General features: G+C 33.8%; 2 protein-coding genes across 11 annotated transcripts; one reads left to right on the forward strand and one right to left on the reverse strand.

Moving 5' to 3' along the window:
• Positions 1-1,238: 1,238 nt before the first annotated feature.
• LOC106774437 lies at positions 1,239-9,311 on the reverse strand. 7 transcript variants are annotated; one of them, XR_002669871.1, is made up of 8 exons: positions 8,985-9,310; positions 8,326-8,736; positions 8,087-8,247; positions 7,480-7,604; positions 3,451-3,613; positions 3,151-3,351; positions 2,304-2,545; positions 1,241-1,721 (listed from the first exon to the last, which is right to left on the reverse strand). XR_002669871.1 is itself a non-coding variant. In XM_022786808.1 (8 exons), exons 7-8 carry the CDS (start codon positions 2,533-2,535, stop codon positions 1,372-1,374), a joined length of 981 nt encoding a protein of 326 aa, XP_022642529.1. In that variant the 5' UTR covers positions 2,536-2,545; positions 3,151-3,351; positions 3,451-3,613; positions 7,480-7,604; positions 8,087-8,247; positions 8,326-8,736; positions 8,985-9,307; the 3' UTR covers positions 1,241-1,371. The 7 variants fall into 7 exon arrangements, 6 of the variants coding, with proteins under 6 accessions (XP_022642527.1, XP_022642528.1, XP_022642529.1 ...); XM_022786808.1 differs by having other exon boundaries at positions 1,241-2,120; positions 8,985-9,307; XM_022786804.1 differs by having other exon boundaries at positions 1,242-2,545; positions 8,326-8,516; positions 8,667-8,736; positions 8,985-9,304.
• On the forward strand, positions 3,626-10,009 carry LOC106774438 (mitochondrial import inner membrane translocase subunit TIM22-3). Of its 4 annotated transcripts, none has more exons than XM_022786811.1 (6): positions 3,632-4,229; positions 4,412-4,476; positions 4,567-4,639; positions 4,966-5,019; positions 5,598-5,747; positions 9,621-10,009. In XM_022786811.1, the coding sequence occupies exons 1-5, from the start codon at positions 4,103-4,105 to the stop codon at positions 5,726-5,728; spliced, it is 450 nt and encodes a 149-aa protein (XP_022642532.1). In that variant the 5' UTR covers positions 3,632-4,102; the 3' UTR covers positions 5,729-5,747; positions 9,621-10,009. The 4 variants fall into 4 exon arrangements, with proteins under 4 accessions (XP_022642533.1, XP_022642532.1, XP_022642530.1 ...); XM_022786809.1 differs by lacking the exon at positions 9,621-10,009 and adding an exon at positions 6,160-6,591; XM_014661433.2 differs by lacking the exon at positions 9,621-10,009 and having other exon boundaries at positions 3,634-4,229; positions 5,598-6,143.
• Positions 10,010-22,223: the final 12,214 nt, after the last annotated feature.

Genomic DNA, 22,223 nt, shown 5'->3' on the forward strand with positions numbered 1-22,223 from the left:
TTGATTGTACTTATTCAGGTGAACTTTTTCAACTCAACTAAACGAGGGAGATATATTTTTGATAACTATAATCTTTAATCTATATTAAAAAAAGTGTGAGCTATGTTGATGAATGATAGAAATTTATAAGGAAAGACGAATTGTATAGGTTTGTTTATTATGAAAAAGAAAAGAAGAAAATCGTATCATAATTCTTTTTTGGATAAAAATGTGAATAGTATAGCAATAGCCATCCGATTGTCTATGTTGAAAACATTCAGGTTTTTAAACAAAAGAAGTTATACATGTTTTCATTTTAATTCGAATTATAAGTTAATATCTAACATTTCAAAAATCTTAACTTATAATCCTAATTTTATAAATAATCTTTTTATACTAAGAACTGATGTATTAATGTTATATTACTATAAAAATATAAAAAAACGATAAATAAGAATTAAATTAAAAACTTTTAGACATTAAAATAATAATAATAAACTGTCCCCCAGAAACGTAAAATAACATTAATTTTTTAAAATACCTAAATCTTTTTAGAAAATAAAACTCTATTGTATCCCTTCATTGACGTAGGTTTGGTAGGCTTTTTTTGATGTAAGTGGATTCGAGAAAGCGTAAAAATGATGGATTAGAGTTTTAAGAAAGGGGAAATTAGTCTTGCTTGTTTTAAGAAAAGAAAACTGAAAGCGAAAAAATTAAAAAGAAAGTTTGTGAACGATTATACAGGTGTGATAGATAAAAATATTTTAATAAATTAAATTAAAATATTTTAATTTTATTGTGCATAAAATTAAATTAATTAGTATAATTTATGTTAAAATCAAATGTTAGTTATTATGTAAAATAAAAAATTTGTATTTGATGACATTGATTTTAAATAAAAACATGATTATTACAAATCAAGTTAAAATAAATTATGAGTAATTTGATTAAATAAAACAAAATAGTGATTGTTTGAGGTTCATTTAAATTAAAATGTGAATAATTTGTTAAAGACATATTTCAATTGATCAAAATAATTTAAATTAAATTGTTAATAAGGAAAATGATAATTTAGTTAATTAAATGTAGAGTGATTAGTTAAAACAATAATTGAATAAAAATATGCATGATTAATTAAATGAAATGTTTTATTTGATATAATTAACGTTAAATCGAATGTTAATTATGGATTTTCACAAAACCAATTGCTATCTAAATTGTAATATTTTTAAAACTATACATAAACGAGATTATAAATATTGAAAATGTTAAGAAAAAATATACAAAATTGATATAACCGAATGTATACGAACATGAGATAAAAAAAAGTAAAAAACATACTTAAGTTACAATAATCGAAATAAAATAAATAAATAAAAACAATAATATCATCTATTTGAAAGAGTCCTGAAAGGTGTCAAATCTTTCTTCCAAACTGTTAATTCTTTCAGTGACCCTATCAAAACCTCTGGTGACAGTTAAATTCAAATTAGCTAATCCTTCTTGCAGATGTTGAATACCTCCCCAGATTTGTGAAAGCATTTGAGCATCATGCTGGATCAGAGGTTGTGGTTTACTGTCTTCAACATGGTGATCAGGTACTGATGTTTCTTCATGCTCAATATCTTCTTCTTCAGGTTGGTGTTCTTCATCCTCATTAGCTCCACCATGGTGCCATACACCATTAACATTAACAATATTTAATTTTTTCAAGGATCTTGTACCAAAGTAGTGTGTCCAACCTAGTACGGTAGATGAATCGATAGTTAAATCGACACCATAATAACCCATGATCTGAGTAATCAAAATACCATATGGAAGAGGCATCTTATTGTCCTTACATTTGATCATATGTTGCATGATGTGATGAGGCCAATTAATCAAAATGTTATTTTTCATGGCCCATAACATAAAAGTGTCTTCATGCATTATTTTTGCAAAGTTGGTAGCTCTAGGACTTAAGATATGCACTAATACATAATGCAGAAGTCTGTCATTAACATTCATGGCACCTACAGTCTTTACATTTTGACCCTGCAATTCTGGTCTGATCATGTCACTGAATGCCATATCACGGTTGTATGGTAGGTCATCAGGTATGGTAGGAAATGAGAGTTGCTGACCTTGATACTTCAGATGAGCTATAGTGAACCAATCAGCAGGTTTCATTTCAATTTTTGTCTTATTAACCTCAGTATAGAGGTAACCATTTTCTACTCTCAGGTTGGAATAAAATACCCTTATGAGATCTTCAAAGTATGGACATTCCATAGATACAAATTCCTCCAAACCTTGAAATTGAAGATGATGGTGAAAGTACAAACCTGATTGTGCAAAGAAAGGAAAATTCATTATCTTTGGTGTTAGGATTTTCCTCTTGTAAAATGCCTTCCCATACTGAATCATATGATCATGCTCGCCAAAAAACCGTGTTTGATTTAAAACTTCTTCGATTGAGGGTAGCCTTCTAGTAGGAAGTGCAGGTTCAATGGCCAAAGCTTTTTCTCTCCTTTGCTTTCCACTTCTCTGTCTTTTAGTCGATAAAGATGAAGTCATTACTACAACACTTTAAACATATGAAAATATAAGTCAATTTACATTTAATCATACAATAACAATAATTTAAATGAAATTGAGTTTTTACAAGCTTTCAGTGCCATTCTGAGTTTTTATAAACATCCATCATCCAAATATGAAATATCTCTTTCTTATCCCATATGTGAAAAAGCTTTATCAGATATGCCCATCTTACATAAACCATAAATGGTGAATATTATTCTACATAATTCTATTTAACTAATTAATTTATAATTTTTAGAAAATTAAAAACTCAATATTTTATACTTAATATGACTTTTTTATGCTAAACCTCGAATTCTTTTAAATTCCTAATAAAGTTCATTAAAGTTCTATAAATTTAACTTAGGTAAAATAAAAAGCTTTTCAAATTAAAAGTTATAAATACCTTTTCCCTATATTTAATCATAATCAACCTACATTTTTCAGTATATGAAATTATAACTTTTAACTAAATAATTACTCACACTCAATAAACCCTAAAATAAACCAAAAGCTTAAATAAACCTATACCACAGAAACCTAAATTAAATTCCATAATACATAAATTAAATCCCATAGCACACACAAACTATGCTAAACTTTATTACTTACCTCTTGAAGATCAAAACCTAAACAGAGTGAAGGTGAACCACCACGATCCGCAACGCACCGACACGAGCTGACCGGAGCAGACCACCAACGACAACAGCACACCACCACGGCCAGCCACCCCAACAATGGACCAAATTCACACAAACCACCGAGGACAGCACCACCACCACCACCACCACGACGGGATCTCCAATGCTCCACCTACAATACAACACATTCAAAAACACAAAAAAAAAAAAAAACAGTGACACGAACACAACACATAAGCCCTAGTATTTATTCTCCTTCCCTGAAACGTACCCTAGAATCGATTACATAACAAGGAGAATCTGTTCTCCATTCAGTTCAGTGGCCACGGGAATCGATTCTAAGCAATCCATAACCGGTCGTCTTCGCTGAAGAATCTATTCTCAAAGGTCACCAGCGCTCGGAATCGATTCTCGAGAATCGGTTCTGTCGTCCCCTGAAACAAAATAAAGTAAGTTACGGATTTATAGTTCCCACAAGGAAAAAGATTCTTTTAACACCTAAAATGGTAAAAGTGTAAAATAGGAATAAAAATAAAGGTAAAAAATTTTGTATTTATAAAAAAAAAAAAGTAAAAGATAATTTAAAAATTTGATGGGTGTCAAGTCAATATTATCGTTACCCTTCTCAGAATAGCAAAGCTACTACACTGGACAAAGGCAGTCTTGCACAGAAATTGCATATTTATTGAAGCAATCGATTTCAGAAGTTTGGTTGCTATTAAAATAATTTGATTATCGTTAATAACAATGAGAATTACATTACGTCAATAATGAGAGAAGAACCTCAATTAATCCTTGTGTTCCTAAATATTTTTAATTTTGTGGGTAAGATGGGTCTCGCTTAACTTACAATAACGAATCAAAGCATTGATCAGTTGATTGAATAAATTGAAGTGAAGAGCAGAGGATCATCTCAGAAAGTGATGGCATCCAATGCAACAGTTAATTCAGAAAGTGATGTGAACTCTGCTCCGTCTCCCACCGTTTGCCTTCTTCTCTCCGCCGCTAACTCTGCGTGTTCTGCTTTCGCTGGCTCTCTTTTCGGCTACGGTTTTCTACCTATTTATATATTATAAATTGATTTTTTAACATTTTCCTAACTAGTACCTAGAGAAATCAACTTTCTAACTAAATTTTCTGTTTAATTCAATGATAGGTTATTTAATATATCTATGCTATCTTGGGAACGTTTGTATCCTTGATCAAGGATGTTTTCTATGGGTCTGTTTCAGGTGCTGGATTGATCAAGAAGAAAGGCTTTAAAGGATCCTTTATTGAAGCAGGGTCTAATGCTAAGGTATTCCACACATCAATCTTGTTAATTTTTTTTACTCTATGAACTTAATACTTATTTCAACGGGTGTTTTCTTTTTCTTCTCTTCGATAGACATTTGCAATTTTATCTGGAGTTGATAGTTTGGCTGTCTGCATCTTCGGAAGGCTTCGAGGAAAGGATGATGGTATGAAATATTTATCCTATTTCGGAAAAAAATTCTAAATGAGTATGTTAGAGGTTAGTTGAAAACTGATAAAATTAGATAGTTGGAGGAAAAGTGTTTGTTAAAATGACATAAAAGAACATGATGACAGGAATTATGATATGATAGTATTCAAATGCTACGTGAAAGAGTCTTTCAAAAAATATCAACAGAATACGTTTCTTCGCCCAAGAGGTCTAATTTGGTGAAAAAAACTTTTAATTCTGTCAAATACAGTATAAGCTTACTTCAAAATCCTTGCCAGTACAATGTTCTTCATGATAATGTGATTGCTTTCAAATCTGCAGCCATTAATGCGGGGCTAGCTGGATGTTGTGCTGGTCTTGCTACAAGTTTTCCTGGTATCCATTTTTCTAATAATTTATGAGTTGTCAACGTTTACTTGAAAATTTTATTAACTTGATTGGTCCATGCACCAACTGAAATTAAGGATAAAAGCTCAGACTAATCTCTGCCTGTTTTGAATGCATATATCTCTATAAAACAAAATACTTGCTTCACTTTTTTTTACATTGAAAAGTATATTTGTATCTCAAACACTAATCCAAGCGCACCAATCATTTCCTCAAACATGAACTCTCTGCATAAACATGATGTTCAAGTCAAACAGTGCGACGATTAGGTCTTCAATTGGTGACTGGGGAATGTTTTAAGGTTTATTAACAGAGTTTAGTTTCTATCAGTGTTTCTAAATTGTTAACATATTAGAAATCATGTTAGATGTAACTCATGAGGTCAGTAAAAGACATACTGTGTACAGTGATTTTTTATAATCTAATACTTTGTGTACTATTACTCTTCTTAATATACTGAGTGTCAAATAAAATAACTTTTTTCTTGTAATAGTCTCTCAGTGTGTATGTATTATTGCTACACCATATCTTTTTTTGTTATTAAAACTCGTCTCACGATTCTTCAGATACACCCCTATCACTTCTACAGAACTGCCTTACTTTGGGGGTTCTTTCTTTTATCGTTGAAGGGTTAACCAAGCAGGGATCAGCACTTGCATACCCCAAGTCCAAGAAAACTGTACACAACAAAGCATGATTCCTACATCTCATAAAGGGTATATTCTTTTTTTTTTCTTCTTTTGCATCATTAAGATAAGGTTAAGGTGTATAGAATATGCACCTTTCTTTTGGCTTCATTGTAGCTTTATGGACACTTTTAGATATAGGAGTGAGGTACATTGCAACAAGAGAATGGCCTTTTTCAAATATGGCATCCTGAGCTTGTCTCATGGTGCTGAAATTATTTGAATTAGAAAGCAATGCCCTTTATTTTTTCTTTTTAAAGAAAAGGTTTTGCCCATGATCTGCAGCAGAACTTGGTAGCAACACTTTCTTGATATATATTAATAATGATTTGAGCCTGTTTATTCCTCATCTTAAAATACATTTTCCTCCATAACACATTGCCGATCGTATTGTCATTTTTAGTATGAAACACTCATCTTTAGTTCACATATTCTTTTACAGAGTTTTAAAGTGAAAAGGATGCGTCAAGAGTAGCAAGTTGTAGAAACTACATGTCTCCTTCGATGAAAGTAATCATGTTCTAATTGGGTAGAACAAGCATTAACGGCAAAACTAAACCATTTAATACAACTTCATGTCTAGAATAACTTAAAATCACTGATTTAGTGTTACAATAATCTCATATCAGTAGACTCACACTCAAGAAATCATCCTATATCAGAAAGGTATATTACAAGCTGCTAATATAAAACTAACTGTTTCCTATTTTTACTAGTAAATTTCATGGTAAACCTGTAGTGATAAACAGGTTATAACATGGTTCTGGTTCTGTCATATTACTTAACAATGACACCTAATCACAACTGCAGAAAAACACAAAATTCTGTCGTACAACGATTTATCAATATTACAAGTATTTTTACCACAAGATTATTTTCGAATGCACAAGATTATTTTCGAGTATGACAATTAGAAACAATTAAAAAAGAATAAAATATACATTGTATTTAAGTTTGAATGATAAGTATAATACAGTTTTGAATAACTATATCATCCGTATATACAGTGCAGTTTTAAATAACTAATCATCAGTATATACAATGCAGTTTAGAATAACTATATCTTCAGTAGCATAGATGCATCTCTATCGAATAATAGAGAAAATTCGTTGAATCTGTTTCATCCATTATTCAAACTTTTATTTCATACCTGAATAGGGACATAGTTAGAAATAGCAGCCTAATGTAATCAAAAGAGCAGCCTAATGTAATCAAAATCGTTGAATCTGTTTCATCCATTACTCAAACTTTTATTTCATACCTGAATAGAGACAGTCAGAAAGAGCAGCCTAATGTAATAAAAAGAGCATATAACATTGCATTCAAAAAGGCAGGGCAAAGATAGTCGTGGTCGTCTAGAATGTGTTTGATTTGATTTAGCCAACACAACAAAAGTAGATTCCTTAACAAGAAAAAAAAAACTACAATAATTATTTTAACGAAAATGATAGGATAACTAATATCATACCGTCTTACAATCTTGTAACCCTTCTATTGTGTTTCGAGGTGTCAGTTCAAGAAACTCAACTCCAATGCTGTACTCAACGCTATGTTTAGATGATTCAGACAATTGACTTAGAATTTGTTTTAAGGCCTCTTCAGAGTTGATGTTATAAATTATTGGTAATTCTAAAGATGGACCTTATTTATATAAAACATATAAAAGATATTTAATTTAATAATAATAAAATGTAAAGTAATGATAAATTCTGAAATAAAGAAATTATGAATGACAAAAATAAATAATGGAAAAACTATGTACCTTGAAACTATGTAGCTTGAAAGACCTTGACTTTGCAAAGCCATATGCTGAATTTTAGCAGCTCCAAGAAATGCATTTAGTTGATCAACAACATAGTATCAAATAGAGTGCATTCTATTCGAACCCTAAGAAATATGGTTTACACAAATTGAATACATATGGTTTAAACAAATGAGTTAAATATGTTTTTAGTCCCTATACTTTGGGGCGATTTTAGTTTTAGTTCATTTTCAAACTATGGTACAATTTAGTCCTTCAACTTTAGAAAACTCTGATTTTAGTCTTTTTTTTACCAATTTTTTTTAACTTTATTTGTTGTTTCAAGCACGTTTCCTAGTTAACATTGAAGCAAAAATGTGTTAAACAGTGTAAACAATCCAAATGCTATAATGAAACGTGTTTGAAACAACAAATAAAGTTAAAAAAATGGTAAAAAAAGACTAAAACCAGAGTTTTCTAAAGTTATAGGACTAAATTGTACCATAGTTTGAAAATGGACTAAAACCAAAATCGCTCCAAAGTATAGAGATTAAAAACATATTTAACCCTAAACAAATTGAATAAGATACAAAATTAATAAATTTTAGGAACTGAACATTCAATTTACCCATAAGCTTCTACTGAGATGAGATTCAACTTGGTCATTTTTCCATTTTTTTTCCAGCTCCTCAGTTCCAACTCGGGTGAGATGAGATTCAACTAAGTTATTTTTCCATTTTTTATCCAACTCCCTCTCAGTTCCAACTCGGGTAAGAACTCCCATGACATCTAGATATAACAATAACTACATTAAAATTTGAAGTTGAAGTTTTGTTAGTAGATTGGAACTATCAGACTTGAACATACCTACTAAATAGTCCGTGTCAAACCCAGGAGTAGACAAAGAGATGTATTTGGGGCTTGTAAGCATGGTTCTATAAGACCCAGCATTAGATGCAACACTGAAGGATTGAATACAGGAAACCTTGTTCTTAGAAATTTGAGATTGGAATTTGTAAATAAGTAATCTTTCTAATCGAGGGATGGATTCTCACACCCTGCATTCAGAATTTTAAATAAGGTAAGTTGTTATAGAATTATATAAATGAACCAAGAGTGTGATGGATTATATTATCTGAATGTCCTGTAACACTAACTCCATTGAAAATGGAGATCTCTGTTTAGTAAACTCTGAGACAAACCACAACCTGATAACCCGGTCTATGATGTTTCAATTCTCTTTCTCAGCGAGATCTCGGTTATAGACTGAAGTGGTTTCTGCAAATTCGACATGGTGAGCTCAAGAGTTTTAGTCTCAAAGAACCCTAAACCATAAGAGACATACATATAGTGGAATAGTGGAAAATAGAACATAAGGAGTCAAAGATAACCATATGCGTTTTTGAAATTGAAAGATAAAGTGAGCATACAACCCTAATTTTAAAATGGATAGAGCATCAGGTTAAATATTTGCCCAAAATCTATCTGAAAAAACGAACTACAAAATGCATCGCATGAGTATTTACCTGCAGTGATTGCAACATTAGGCAAACCTGCAATGTAAATCGTGAAGTCCAGAGAGAGCATTAATTTCCAAAATGGTGCAAAATGAAAATAAGAGATTAAAGTGGGTAAGATGAATCCAGAGACAGTATTCCAAATTGGTTCAAAATCAATGAAAAGATTTAAGAAAATTATTCGTTGGCTATCTGCAATGCCAACAAGAAATGGAAAACCTTAGTTGCTTACATTGCAATAATATTGAAATTAAAGCTTAGCCTACAACTTAATGCACTTTTTCATCACACACTTATCTACTTACTGAATAAGACACATGAAAATCAAAAACAGAAGAATTCTGATTGTGTGATGTTAATTTATTATATTTAAGGATCCCGTTATTTTGACACCCTATATTTAACACTCATTTGACATTGCCACGTGTCAATATGCTATTGGGTATTTTCATTTTTTTTAAAAAAAAAATTTGGCCTGAAAAATGGAGAGGTTTTCAAAGAATTTGGATTCTAATTCTACTCCTCGGCATTTTCATTCCTGTTGTGTGATAGACTGCTTCTCTCTCACATTTTCATTACCCAAGTATTTGCTTTCCAATATGTGTTAATTGAGAAAATGCAAAGTAAATTTCTCATACTGTGTAGGCGAAGAGAACAATTTGTGTCCTGGTGGTGGAGGGGATGTTGTTGGAGATGGGGGTGGGGTAGGCGTTGGACTTCGACGGCGACGTTGAAGACGTGAAGAAGCTCCCCTTTGTTTCTTCCTTGCATGCTCAGCCATGGACGGACACATTGCTGCCAATGACGACCAGAAGTTGACGAAGGAGGTTAAACCCAAGTGTTGGTATTTAAAGGAACCCACCATAGTAAATAATCGATTACACAAATGTGGTAATCGATTACAATGCCTATTTCCAGCATATCAAGTGCATTTAAACAATCATGCACTGCCTAACATGTATCACAAACTAGTAATGTTTTAGTTAACCTTACTTTCACGTCTTTTTAACAGTGGTAATGAAAACTTTCTNCAACAAAAACTTATTCTTTTGATTAAAGTTAGATTTCAATACACATTGCACAACAATAAAAACATTATATTCATAGGTAAATAATAACAAGTAATTATATACATCACACTATGTTATTATCAAAATTGTTATGCACAATAGATAACAAAGACATAAATTCCCAAGCATGACATCCAACCCTAGACACACACTTATACGAAAAACAACTCAACTTGACCTGGAAGACACCCAAAATGACCTGTGGTCCCCCACGTTACCACAGGTGGTCCCTTCAGTGCAACAGGATGTCCAAAATAGGCAAAAGGTTCGCGTAATCGATTACAGACCTCTTGTAAACGATTACAAGAGTGGTTTTTGCTGCAAAATTCCTTGAACTTGTACAACCTTCATCTCATGACCCAGGGTGGACCCCTTATACATCATGGGGTTCCCCAAGCATGACATACAACCCTAGACACACACTTATACGAAAAACAACTCAACTTCACCTGGAAGACACCCAAAATGACCTGTGGTCCCCCACATTACCACAAGTGGTCCCTTCAGTGCAACAGGATGTCCAAAATGGACAAAAGGTTCGCGTAATCAATTACAGACCTCTTGTAAATGATTACAAGAGTGATTTTTGCTGCAAAATTCCCTGAACTTGTACAACCTTCATCTCATGACCTAGGGTGGACCCCTTGTACATCATGGGGTTCCCCAAGCATGACCTCCAACCCTAGACACACACTTATACGAAAAACAACTCAACTTCACTTGGAAGACACCCAAAATGACCTATGGTCCCCCACGTTACCACAGGTGGTCCCTTCAATGCAACAGGATGTCCAAAATGGACAAAAGGTTCGCGTAATCGATTACAAACCTCTTGTAAACGATTACAAGAGTGGTTTTTGCTGCAGAATTCACTGAACTTGTACAACCTTCATCTCATNACCCAGGGTGGACCCCTTGTACATCATGGGGTTTCCCAAGCATGACATCCAACCCTAGACACACACTTATACCAAAAACATTCAACTTGACTTGGAAGACACCCAAAATGACCTGTGGTCCCCCACGTTACCACAGGTGGTCCCTTCAATGCAACAGGATGTCCAAAATGGACAAAANGTTCGCGTAATCGATTACAGGCCTCTTGTAAACGATTACAAGAGTGGTTTTTGCTGCAGAATTCATTGAACTTGTACAACATTCATCTCATGACCNAGAGTGGACCCCCTGTACATCATGGGGTTTCCCAACCATGACATCCAACCCTAGACACACACTTATACGAAAAACATCTCAACTTCACTTGGAAAACACCCTAATTCNTATGGAACTTTCATACATTTCACATAAGAAAAACCTGGACATTAATCATCAATCAACAATCATGTCTACATTGCTAATAAGCATTCTTTATATCATTCATCTTATTCAAATAACAATTTGTACAATGTCTTGAAATGTATAAAAGAATCTTATTATTCCAATAAGAAGATGTACACTGTCTTCATATATATAAAACGAAAACTAAATTGTCTTCATATATATAAAATGAGGACCATAGTGTGTTTTTAACCAAATCCAATGGTTTAAATTGTATTTTTTGGTTCTTGAGTGAGGAGAGGCTTGAACCTAATGTTCTAGGTCACCCANGATGTAGGGANGGATCACCCATGTTCAGAACCTTGATTCAAGTCAAGTTGTTCAATGTATGCTGTCAAAATATGGCTTGTAATCGTTTACAATCAGGCTGTAATCGATTACGCGAGTCTGAACACGAATTTGGACATCCTGTTGAACTGAAGGAGCCACCAGTGATAACATGGAGGACCACAGTGTGTTTTTAACCAAATCCAATGATTTTTAACATTTTCCAACTTGGTCTTTCAAAAACATCACCTCAAACGAAACACTCACACCTCTACAAAATGTACAAGTAAAAAACACTGAATTTGTCTTCAAAACACCTAAAATCCCCTGTGGTCCCCCACGTTATCCCTGATGGTTCCTTACGTGCAAGAGGATGTCCAAAACAACAAACAGACTCGCGTAAACGATTACAACATCTTTGTAAACGATTATAACACACTTGTAAACNATTATAAGGCTGTTTTTTGCTGCATAGGTTGTAATACTTCTCATAAATTGGTAAGAAACTTTGATACATTGCACATAAACAAACTTGGACATCAATCACCATTCATTTGTACATTCAACATAAAAAAGGTTGAAATCAAATTTCTTAGTCATATAAGAATTTTTACAATATGTTCATATATATTAAAAATACACAGTCTTCATAAACAATCTGTTCACTACATTTGAACACAGGACAACTATCCTACATTTGAACACAGGAAACCTATCCTACAACCATCATCATCAATTTGAACAAACATCTGAATTTCCTTTCCAGTTTCTTCATCAAAGACAACTCCTTCATCAACTTCTTTAGCAGCTCCAAACAAAGCTTCTTCATCACCTCCAACAACACCTTCTTTATTCAACACTTCTTCATTCATAGCAATTCGTTGAACATGATCTTTTCTCAACAAACGATTCATGCCAATAATATAAGATGAATTCAAAGAAGTACGAACCCTCCACTACAAGACAAAAGGAAAACATTGTTAATATTAACAACAAATTACCCAACTAAATAAAAGTAAGAAACTTTATGTTACCTTTGGGATTCCGNAAGCCATTCCAACTGAACACAAAATCAAAACACCAAAGAGCCCAAATATCAATACTTGGTTAGGGTTTAAAAAAATAAAATTAACACCTAAACAACAACATTATAATGAGAAGCTAAATGATACACAAAAACCCAAACCACCAAAACGCGACAATGGCAGCAAATGACGAAACAAACACGAAGCCCAACCAAATCAAAAACGACATACCCACACTACGGGCTTACCTTCTCAATGATCGCCTTTCTCTGGTTGAGATAAAACGAAAGGAACGCAGCAATGGAGATGGTGGCAAACGAAGAACAAAGATGTTGGAGAGAAGGCGAAACTGTTCTCATCAAAAGTGAAACGAAAATGAAACCGCCAATTCCAAAATGATATTCAAAGTTTCATCATTCTACTTCTACCCCCGTCACTTTATTAAAAAACTGTTTCAATATATAAAAAATCACCCAATAGAAATTTGACACCTAGACGGTGTCAAATTTGTGTCAAATGTGGGTGTCAAACAAACATTTTCCAATATTTAAAGAATTATCGCGGAGCAAAATCAGCACGTCATCATTGATTCATGCTGTAGCTATTTTTTTTTAATTAGTGTTGATTTTCATTTTTTTTTATGAAGCTTATTATTTCAAAAACATGAGGGGTGAAATTGCAGGTATATTGTGTATTCAAACTATGTTCTTAATATTTACGTTTTTAATTATAATAATATTAAATCATTACAAAATATATTAAAATAAAAAAATCATTTTTGTTTCCTATATATAATTTTCATTATATTTTTTTATCTAATTCAAATAATTTTCTTTCCATTAATTTCTTTTGTTTTCTTTAATTTCATTTTCTTATATTCTCTTACCATTTAATCCAAACAACAAAAACTTTCTCATAGAAATTATCCATTGACAAAATCTCTAACCATGGAAAATGGAAATACCCAAAGAAAAAAAATATCAATGTTTTTTAAATACTTTATAAGTTCATAGCATTATGTTGACCCTAAAGACATACATATATGTATGGTAATCGAGAGTGTACAACAAAATCCACCAAAATTTCATACTCTCGTGTGGCCTTCTTATGCACACCGTTCCTTAATAGTTGAGGAAGAAACAACCACCAACATGTGCTAACCAAGAACACCATCACAAGAGGCCTCGACAAGGCATGGTGTAACCGCCACCCACGACGGAGCGCCACCTTCTTCACAGCCACCTCCACCGTCGTGCACACACCATGAAGCATAAAAAAACACGTCACTTCCCACGTGGGAGACGCACGTGTGAGGTAATAGTACATTAACTCATGCATAAGCCCAGAAACAAGGAATGTAGCCAACATGGCAACTGACGTGGCATGTGTGGGGTTGAAAACATCAGTAAATATACGACGTAAAGGATTGTATACGGTTGGACGTAGAATAGGAGTAATCATAAGGCTCCATCTACGGCCCCAAAAATCTTAAAGGGACGTGCTAAGATAGGGCTTGTTGAATAGTGGTTGTATTTGAAAGCCAAAAATAACATAACCCTAACATGGCTGAAATCCATACTTTGATGAACTTTTCAATTTCATTCTCCATCTCCTTCATTATGTCATGAGTTTCTGAAATTCTACGCATATTATATTATAGATGGGAGGAACATTATTCATTCAGACATTTCTTTTTAATCAACAACATGTGGATGTTGAAGAAAATAATTTATCATGTTGATGTAAAATATGCCCTAACAATATTTTATATTCGAAAGTAAACGAGTGATTCTTATTGGAATGCAGATAAAGTCCAGAAATTTTTTGAAATGGTATTGAAAACAAACCCGTGGAGGTTTGTACATTCATGTTTTACTAAATCCTTTATTCTTTCCAATCTGTCATTGCCGCCAGAGACAAAAATTTATTGTCTTTCTTCGATAATTGTCTGCTTCTTCTTTTCTTTTCTTTTCCCATTTTCTCCAAAGAAATTCAAATTTAATAATCCGATTGGAAATGCATATAATTAGGATCAATTATTGTAAATATTATATGTTTTGAGTATGAATCACAATTTTATTTTTAAAAAACACTTATATAAGTAAAAGAAAAAAAAAGATATTTAAATTAATTTTATTTTTAAAAAGGATTTATGTAAGTAAAAGAAAGAAAATATTTAAATTATACTTCATCTCAAGTAAAAACATCATCAATCTTTTTTTTCTCTCTTGAATGTATGTGAAATGTCAATGAAAATGATAAACAATGTTATAGATCTGTCTCTCATACATTTTCTTTTGAAGAGCATGTGATATTGAAGATTTGAAAGACTGGAATAATATTAATTTTATGTAAATAATTTATGGATGTCATAAAAGTTATAAACAAGAGACATATACTATATCGAGATTTGGTTCAATCATTCACATTATTAAAAATATGATTTCTTAAATGTGACACGATAACTTATTCTCCCTGTACACGATGCTTTTCCCCTTTTCTTCTGAGTTGGCGTTGTTTATTTGATATTAGATTCCAAAAATAAAATAAATAAAAAATGTCTCACAATCAGTTTCGAGGAGGAAAATTTAGCTTTTAAACTAGAGATAACAAGACGAACAGAATAATAATAAAAAAAAAATTAGTAATCTTCCTCGACGTAAAAATTACCAATAAAAGGATACTATTTATCACTGTAATTTACGAAGAAAAAAAGACATTTTTTTATCAGCAATTGAAAATAAAAACAATAGAGTCCATTATTTGTAAAGAAAAACTGGAAAAAGTTGGAAGCACTTATCAAATGAAGGAGACTTTGAGCTTAGAAAATTTTGAGACAGAGAAGCCTAAATTACAAATAAAATCTCTTTAGTAAAAGAAAAAGTAATTCTTTCAGTTGCGAGGTCCAGTCACTATCGACACCCTTCTAGGTTTCCTTCTTCTCAAGTCAGTGTACCATCTGCGAGGTCCAGTCACTATCGACACCCTTCTAGGTTTCCTTCTTCTCAAGTCAGTGTACCATCTACACAGTAAGTTTGGGACAATAATAAATGTGCAGTAAATGTGAATCACCTATCTCATACCTTTAACTTATATTTATAGTTTTTACCATAGGCCTATGATTAGCAGAATCTTAATCACGGCCCAATGGCTCGACTCTAATCACATTTTATATTAATCCAGTCATAAACCGAAGATTATGACTAGTTGTCCGTCATAAGTCGTCCGGTAATGTCTTTTCAAGACAGTTCCCCGACCGTCCGGTCCATCCAGTACACAGTCCTCCCAAGCCCTAAACAACATAGTTGATGTAGGGTTTTAATGCAAGTTCTGGTGGTAGTGGTTTCGTTAAGGACCCTATAGTCGTCCGTTCGAGGAAGGAAGGAGTTTAGGCAGGAAAAGACACGTGTCGCGTACTTGTTCAGTCTTGACCTCTGGCAGTTGTAATGTTCGCGAATCTGGGCCGTTGGACATGGTTATCTTCAATGGCGATGATGCGCTACAATTTTCAAACAATTTTCTATAAATAGAATGAAGGAGTTGTCATTTTCACGTCTCTTCGTTTCTTTTCTTACTTCAAGTCTTAGCATTTCTCTTTTCCCCAGGTAATAAATGGTCATTGTTGACGTTGAGTCTTTGCTGGAGTCGTCGGGCAGAGGTGGCGGTGGCACGACGAGTAGTGGTGACGATCAACCTTCCTGCCCAAGCTCAGTGTCGTCGTCATACCTCGAGGGGTCTGACTAGAATGTGGATGCCCGACCAACGTCTCCTGTAAATAATGGTGGAGAGGATTTGGGGCCAAACTCCCCCGTATTTAGAGGCGACAGGTTCCTTTACGGTATTCTTATCCATTTGTTAAAGGGGGGCATTCCCGCTGATTCCATTCCTTTAGTGCCGATGGGTGGTTTGTCGGTCGTTCAAGGATATAATCGGGCGCCTCATGACGTGAGTCTACACGTATCAGAATACTTTACGTGGAAGAGGCTAAAGTGGTTAATCGACCAATCGTACATCGTCCGAGACATGGAGGATGCTCGACTAGTAAGAGCAGGCGTGAGCTGCGAGAATGAGTGAGTGTTTCATGGGAAAGAGTCGAGCCCGAATGACTTCTTTTTCATGTACGCTAACTTGTTCAACCAACTCTACGTTCGGGTGACTTTTACATCGTTCTAATCGGCCGTCCTCCGCGAGCTTAATGTTGTCCCCGCGTAGCTTCATCCAAATGCCTGGGCATTGGTTTAACTATAATTATTATAAGGGTGGGATAATTGATATAATTTATCATTTAATTGTCAACATGCAATATGTTCACGGTAAAAATTTATTTTTTTGTTAAATAAAAATATATTTATTTGAAAAAATAGACTACAATATGTGTTATAATCTCTTATGGCTATGTAAGAAAAAAAATGTTTTAATTTTTGCCTAGGATTTTCCTTGGCCCCTAATACCAGGTAAAAAATAGTTTAAATTTAACTCAACCTACAAAACTAGTGTGTAAGATGAGGTTTACATCCACTTTAAATTCTAAATAGAAAAAAAAAAAAAAAAAAAAAAAAAACCCTTGATTACATCCAACCCACTGGCTACATTGTAGTAAAACGAAAGCAAAACACATATTTCTATTAAGGATAATGATACTTTGACAACATTTTGACGCGGGCCACGTGTCAAAATTTCACTGGAGCACATGGAAAAGAAATTAGAAAAAGGAAAATGACGTGGAAATAAAATGGGATAGGATTGAGGAAGTATTGTCCGTTCATGCTGACCGACATCGTTCACCGGCTGAACATCGTTCGACGTTTGAACCCTAGAGAGAAGGACAACCTAGCCACCCACCTAGATCCGTGCCTCTTCCCACTTGCCTAGCCGTCATTGTCAGAGTTTGCATTCCTGTTGAGTGTCGTCGTTGACGTACGTTGTATCGTCGTCCCTACCACCCACCAACAAGCTTTCGTCTTCATTGAAGGTTGGCCGCCATTGCCGGAATTTGAAGTTGGACGTAGTGTCGCCGTTGCAATGTTGTAGGCACCGCCTTTCCGCGTTTTGCAACGAAGGAACTTGGAAACCGCCATTGGAGGTGATTTTTGAATGTTTCCAATGTTTGTTTCGATAATGCATTTTTTGTGTTGGGTTGGTTTAGTTTGTTTAAAAATTGTTTGGGCATTTAGGGGTTGTTGTATTATGTTTGGTTTGACAGTGATGGATTGCATTATGTTTGGTTTGAGAGTTGTTGTTGGGATTTTGACTATTGCTTTGTTTTATGTTTGGTTTGATAGAGATGGATTACATTAAAGTAGAAGGTCATAACAATGTAAGTAAATTTCATGTATTCAAAATTTATTTGTTTATTTGAAAATTGTTGTTTAATGGTTGTTTATTTTGAAAATAATTTGTAGTTTCGATTGCGAGCGTGGTGCGACACCAAAGTCATAGTCAACATTAATGGTATACTAAGAGAAATTGGTCTGAGACGTATCGGCGAGACTTTATTCAAGTGGTGTCTTTATATGAACCGGCCGATTGAGTTATGCACTTTCTCTTTTGAAAGAAATGGTGACCTGTTGGGTTGGAGGTGTTCTTTGTGAACAATTTTCTTCAAAGTTATTCTCTCTAAAAGAAGTTGTAAATAGGATAAAACTTTTAATATAAAACAATGAGACTGATGTTGTTTACTTTGTTTTATTGTTTTTTACTTTCCTAAAAAATCAAAGACAGATAGTAACATGCCTTTTACAGCATTTGATGACATTGGTCATTTGTATCAATATGACTGGGCAAAATTTGTGCACACATTTATCGTTAATAGTTTAAGAAAGGGGTCAATAATGATAAAGGAGCGTAACATAAAGAACTCCCTAAGCCTTAGTGGCAATGTTGTAAGTAACAATTTTGATTGTTTAGACTTTTCTGTTTTAAAATTGTAAAATTTTTGGTGTTGATTTTAGTTAATTTATGTTTTGTAGCTTTGGGTTGTTGAATGTTTGGGTTTATCAAACGGTGAACATCACATTGTATTCCCGAGAATAATAAATATGTCTTCTCTTAAGTTGAGGTCAAAGAAAATAGAAGAGTTGTTTCAGAAGAAGGATGTAAGTTAATTGTTATGTTTGTGTACATTTACTTGATATGTATTACATGAATTGTTTTTTGTGTTTTTGAATGATTAGTTATATTTGGATGTTTATAGATATGTTGGGAGTGGTTCTTGCGCGAGGAGGACCGTGGGAACCCAATGATTCGTGCGACCCTTCATTTGGATGAAGGGGCAATATCAGAACATGGTGTGCATGAGTTTAGGATGAGTTGGGAAGAAGTCGTGATGAAGAGAATTGAAGACAACCAAAGTATAATGGTTGAAATGAATAAGGAGTTAAGAAATTTGGCTGACATGGTTGGTGATGGGAAGCAAGAAAGATAACAACCTTCTTTTTTTTTAACAGGGTGGTAAATTTGTTGTTGATGTTGATGGTGAAGTTGATGATGGTGAAGCATATGATGGTCATGTTCACAGTGAAGCAGATGAGGCAGGCCCATGTTTTGAAACCGCCAGCTATAATGATGCGGATGGTTGTTTAGAGGAAGAAAAGGAGGACGTTGTGGATGTTGCACCTCTCTTAGGCATCCATCCATGTCTGCACCCGCATGATGATGTTCGTGTTTTAAACGTGAATCCAAATACTTGTAGAACTTGGTTATTCTGTATAACACTCCTTGGAGGTAATGAATTTTTTAATTATTATTGTTTGAAATCATATTTTTGAGTCAGATGATGACACATCATTACATTTGCGATGTCGTTTTGAAGGGTTGTTTCTGAAATTTGTGGTCAAACATTTGGGACCGATGAGTGTTTCTTTTTAGGACCTAGGAAGCAAGTCGGCAACATGATAATAATGAAATTTGGTGTGGTTATTTTTTTTATAGTTTTTATGTTGGTGGAAATATGTATAATTATGAAATTGTTGGTTTTGTATGGGATTTTTTTTTGCCACAACCAATCGTCTTCATGTACTTTGAAAGAAGGTCTACTTGAGTAGTGAAAAGGATATGTTTTAGTTCATTATATGCGATTGGTTAAAATAATGGACATTTTATGTTGTAAAAATTGTATTCACATTAGTAACAAAATTTAACTTTGTGATTTCCTTGCACACCCAAGTTTTATTTGACTCAAGAAAGAAAAAGAATAATCGCAATAACCTGTTTGTTCTTCTACAACACGAATTAATTTTTCCTTATCTCCTCTATTTTGCTTGTTAAATGGAACACCATATTTCTGAACAACGTCTTTCACCATACCATAACAAAGTTCTTCTTTGGACACACCAACATCAACAACAACCTACAATTTCATTAACAAATTTCATTAGATAAAACACGAAATATAAAATACATTGCACCAACACATTTCTAAAATCATCAACTACTCACTGATCCCTTAGCCAAAGCACTTATTATGAACTTCTTCCGAATATTGATATCAATCCAGTTCAACAACCTTGGAAATTTTGTTACTTGGGTACTGTACGTTGAATTTGATGTCACAAAATAGTGAGAAAACCAAACCTGCCAATTATAAATCAAACAACATTCACATCAAAGCTGATAAAAAACAATACGAAATCATTGTCTTTCATTAACAATTACATAACAAACATGTACTTGCAACAGGTAAGGACATCCTTCAAGATGAAAATGGCTTCTGCTTGTGTAATTCTTCATTGTTGTTGAAGCACTAGACAAACTTTCAACAAAGTACTCAAAAACTAAAATGCCCCAATTGTCGTTACCCACACACCCCAACTCTGAAACAAGGTCAAAAATAATTGGAAAAACTACTCCACTTCGATTCGGAAGCAAGAACTTTGATATCCCTACTAATACATACAAGCTGCAAAAATGTTCTATTGAAAAATTTTCATGTTCCTCTAACAAAAAGTCATATACCATGTTCACATCTACTTTCCCATCAGGGAAGTAGTCCCTACACACACTATGATAGGCAACTTTATTTAAACCTATCACTTCACCAACAATAGGCAATCCTAAGGACAAACGTATATCAAATTCAGTAAACTCAATAACTTTGTCCCCAAAATAAAACCCACCCATGTTATCTACCCATCGACCACATAACTCAGATAACAAATTCCTACCTATCTTAATACATTTTGGAAAGCATAAGAACCAACAAAAAATAGTCTTCTCAATGTAACCCTTGTGTTCAGAAGTCAACCATTCGTTCAAAGTACCTATTGGTCTTGCAAAAGTGACTAAACACTAGCTGCATATAAAAACATGCTTACTATTTAAATACATTAAAATACTAAATCTATGAAAATCTAATACAACCCTACATACCTTCTTTCTCGTATGAGAAGTTTTACTCTGTTCACCAAGTTCCTCCATGACACTACACCAAAATCAAACAAGGATAAACAATATATCAATAACACCCATAAAGCTACAAAACCAATAAATGGTTAAAAAAAAAGCAGAAAAGAAATAAAACACACCAAACAACAACAAAAGAGTTCCCAAACGAACGTCAAATGACTGTGAAACGGCGAAAACGCGACCTTTTCAGTGGTTGTTGCAATCATAGGTCGAACGTCGAACAATGTTTAGCCAGTGAACGGGCATCGGTCAACCAGTGAACGATGTCGGTCAGCGGGAAAAGACAATGCTCCTCAAACAATGGTACTTTGACACGGGACCGTGATGATTGTGGGAAGAGGCACAAAAATGGGTGGGAGGGAGGGAAGTCCTTCTCTCTATAGTTCTTTCTATCCCAAACTAAAATTCTAATTTTGAAATCAGAAAATGAAAAAAAAAAAGCAGAAAAGAAATAAAACACACCAAACAACAACAAAAGAGTTCCCAAACGAACGTCAAATGACTGTGAAACGGCGAAAACGCGACCTTTTCAGTGGTTGTTGCAATCATAGGTCGAACGTCGAACAATGTTTAGCCAGTGAACGGGCATCGGTCAACCAGTGAACGATGTCGGTCAGCGGGAAAAGACAATGCTCCTCAAACAATGGTACTTTGACACGGGACCGTGATGATTGTGGGAAGAGGCACAAAAATGGGTGGGAGGGAGGGAAGTCCTTCTCTCTATAGTTCTTTCTATCCCAAACTAAAATTCTAATTTTGAAATCAGAAAATGAACCCTACCACTTAATACCCTACCCTATTTTGTTTCCACATCATTTTCTTTTTTCTAATTTCTTTTCATGTGGTCCAATAAAATTTTAACATGTGATTCTTATCAAAATATTGTCAAATTGTCAAAGTATCATTATTCCTCTATTAAATCCATAAAGAAATGTGCGTATGTTTCAAAGATAATGGGTGACCAAAATTTAACCAACACTAAATGAAGAGTCGGATAATGAAGGAGTACGAGAAGACGAGGAAAGGTGCAGGGGTGGAGGTGTAAAAGGAAGAAGACGAAGTAAAGAAAGTGATATATTATATTATAAACTATTAAGGGTAAAACGAGATTTTCATAAATTAGGGATGCAGTAAGAGAATATGGA

This window comes from Vigna radiata, chromosome 10 (genome assembly GCF_000741045.1).
Source record: "Vigna radiata var. radiata cultivar VC1973A chromosome 10, Vradiata_ver6, whole genome shotgun sequence".
Taxonomy (NCBI): domain Eukaryota; kingdom Viridiplantae; phylum Streptophyta; class Magnoliopsida; order Fabales; family Fabaceae; genus Vigna; species Vigna radiata.

Excerpts from the sequence above, each read along its gene's own strand:
- LOC106774438 (XM_022786811.1), top strand. The coding sequence starts at position 4,103 with ATGGCATCCAATGCAACAGTTAATTCAGAAAGTGATGTGAACTCTGCT. Across the intron at positions 4,640-4,965 it reads GCTTCGAGGAAAGGATGATG|CCATTAATGCGGGGCTAGCT; the intron begins GTATGAAATATT and ends TCAAATCTGCAG. Across the intron at positions 5,020-5,597 it reads TCTTGCTACAAGTTTTCCTG|ATACACCCCTATCACTTCTA; the intron begins GTATCCATTTTT and ends ACGATTCTTCAG.
- LOC106774437 (XM_022786806.1), bottom strand. The coding sequence starts at position 2,535 with ATGACTTCATCTTTATCGACTAAAAGACAGAGAAGTGGAAAGCAAAGG.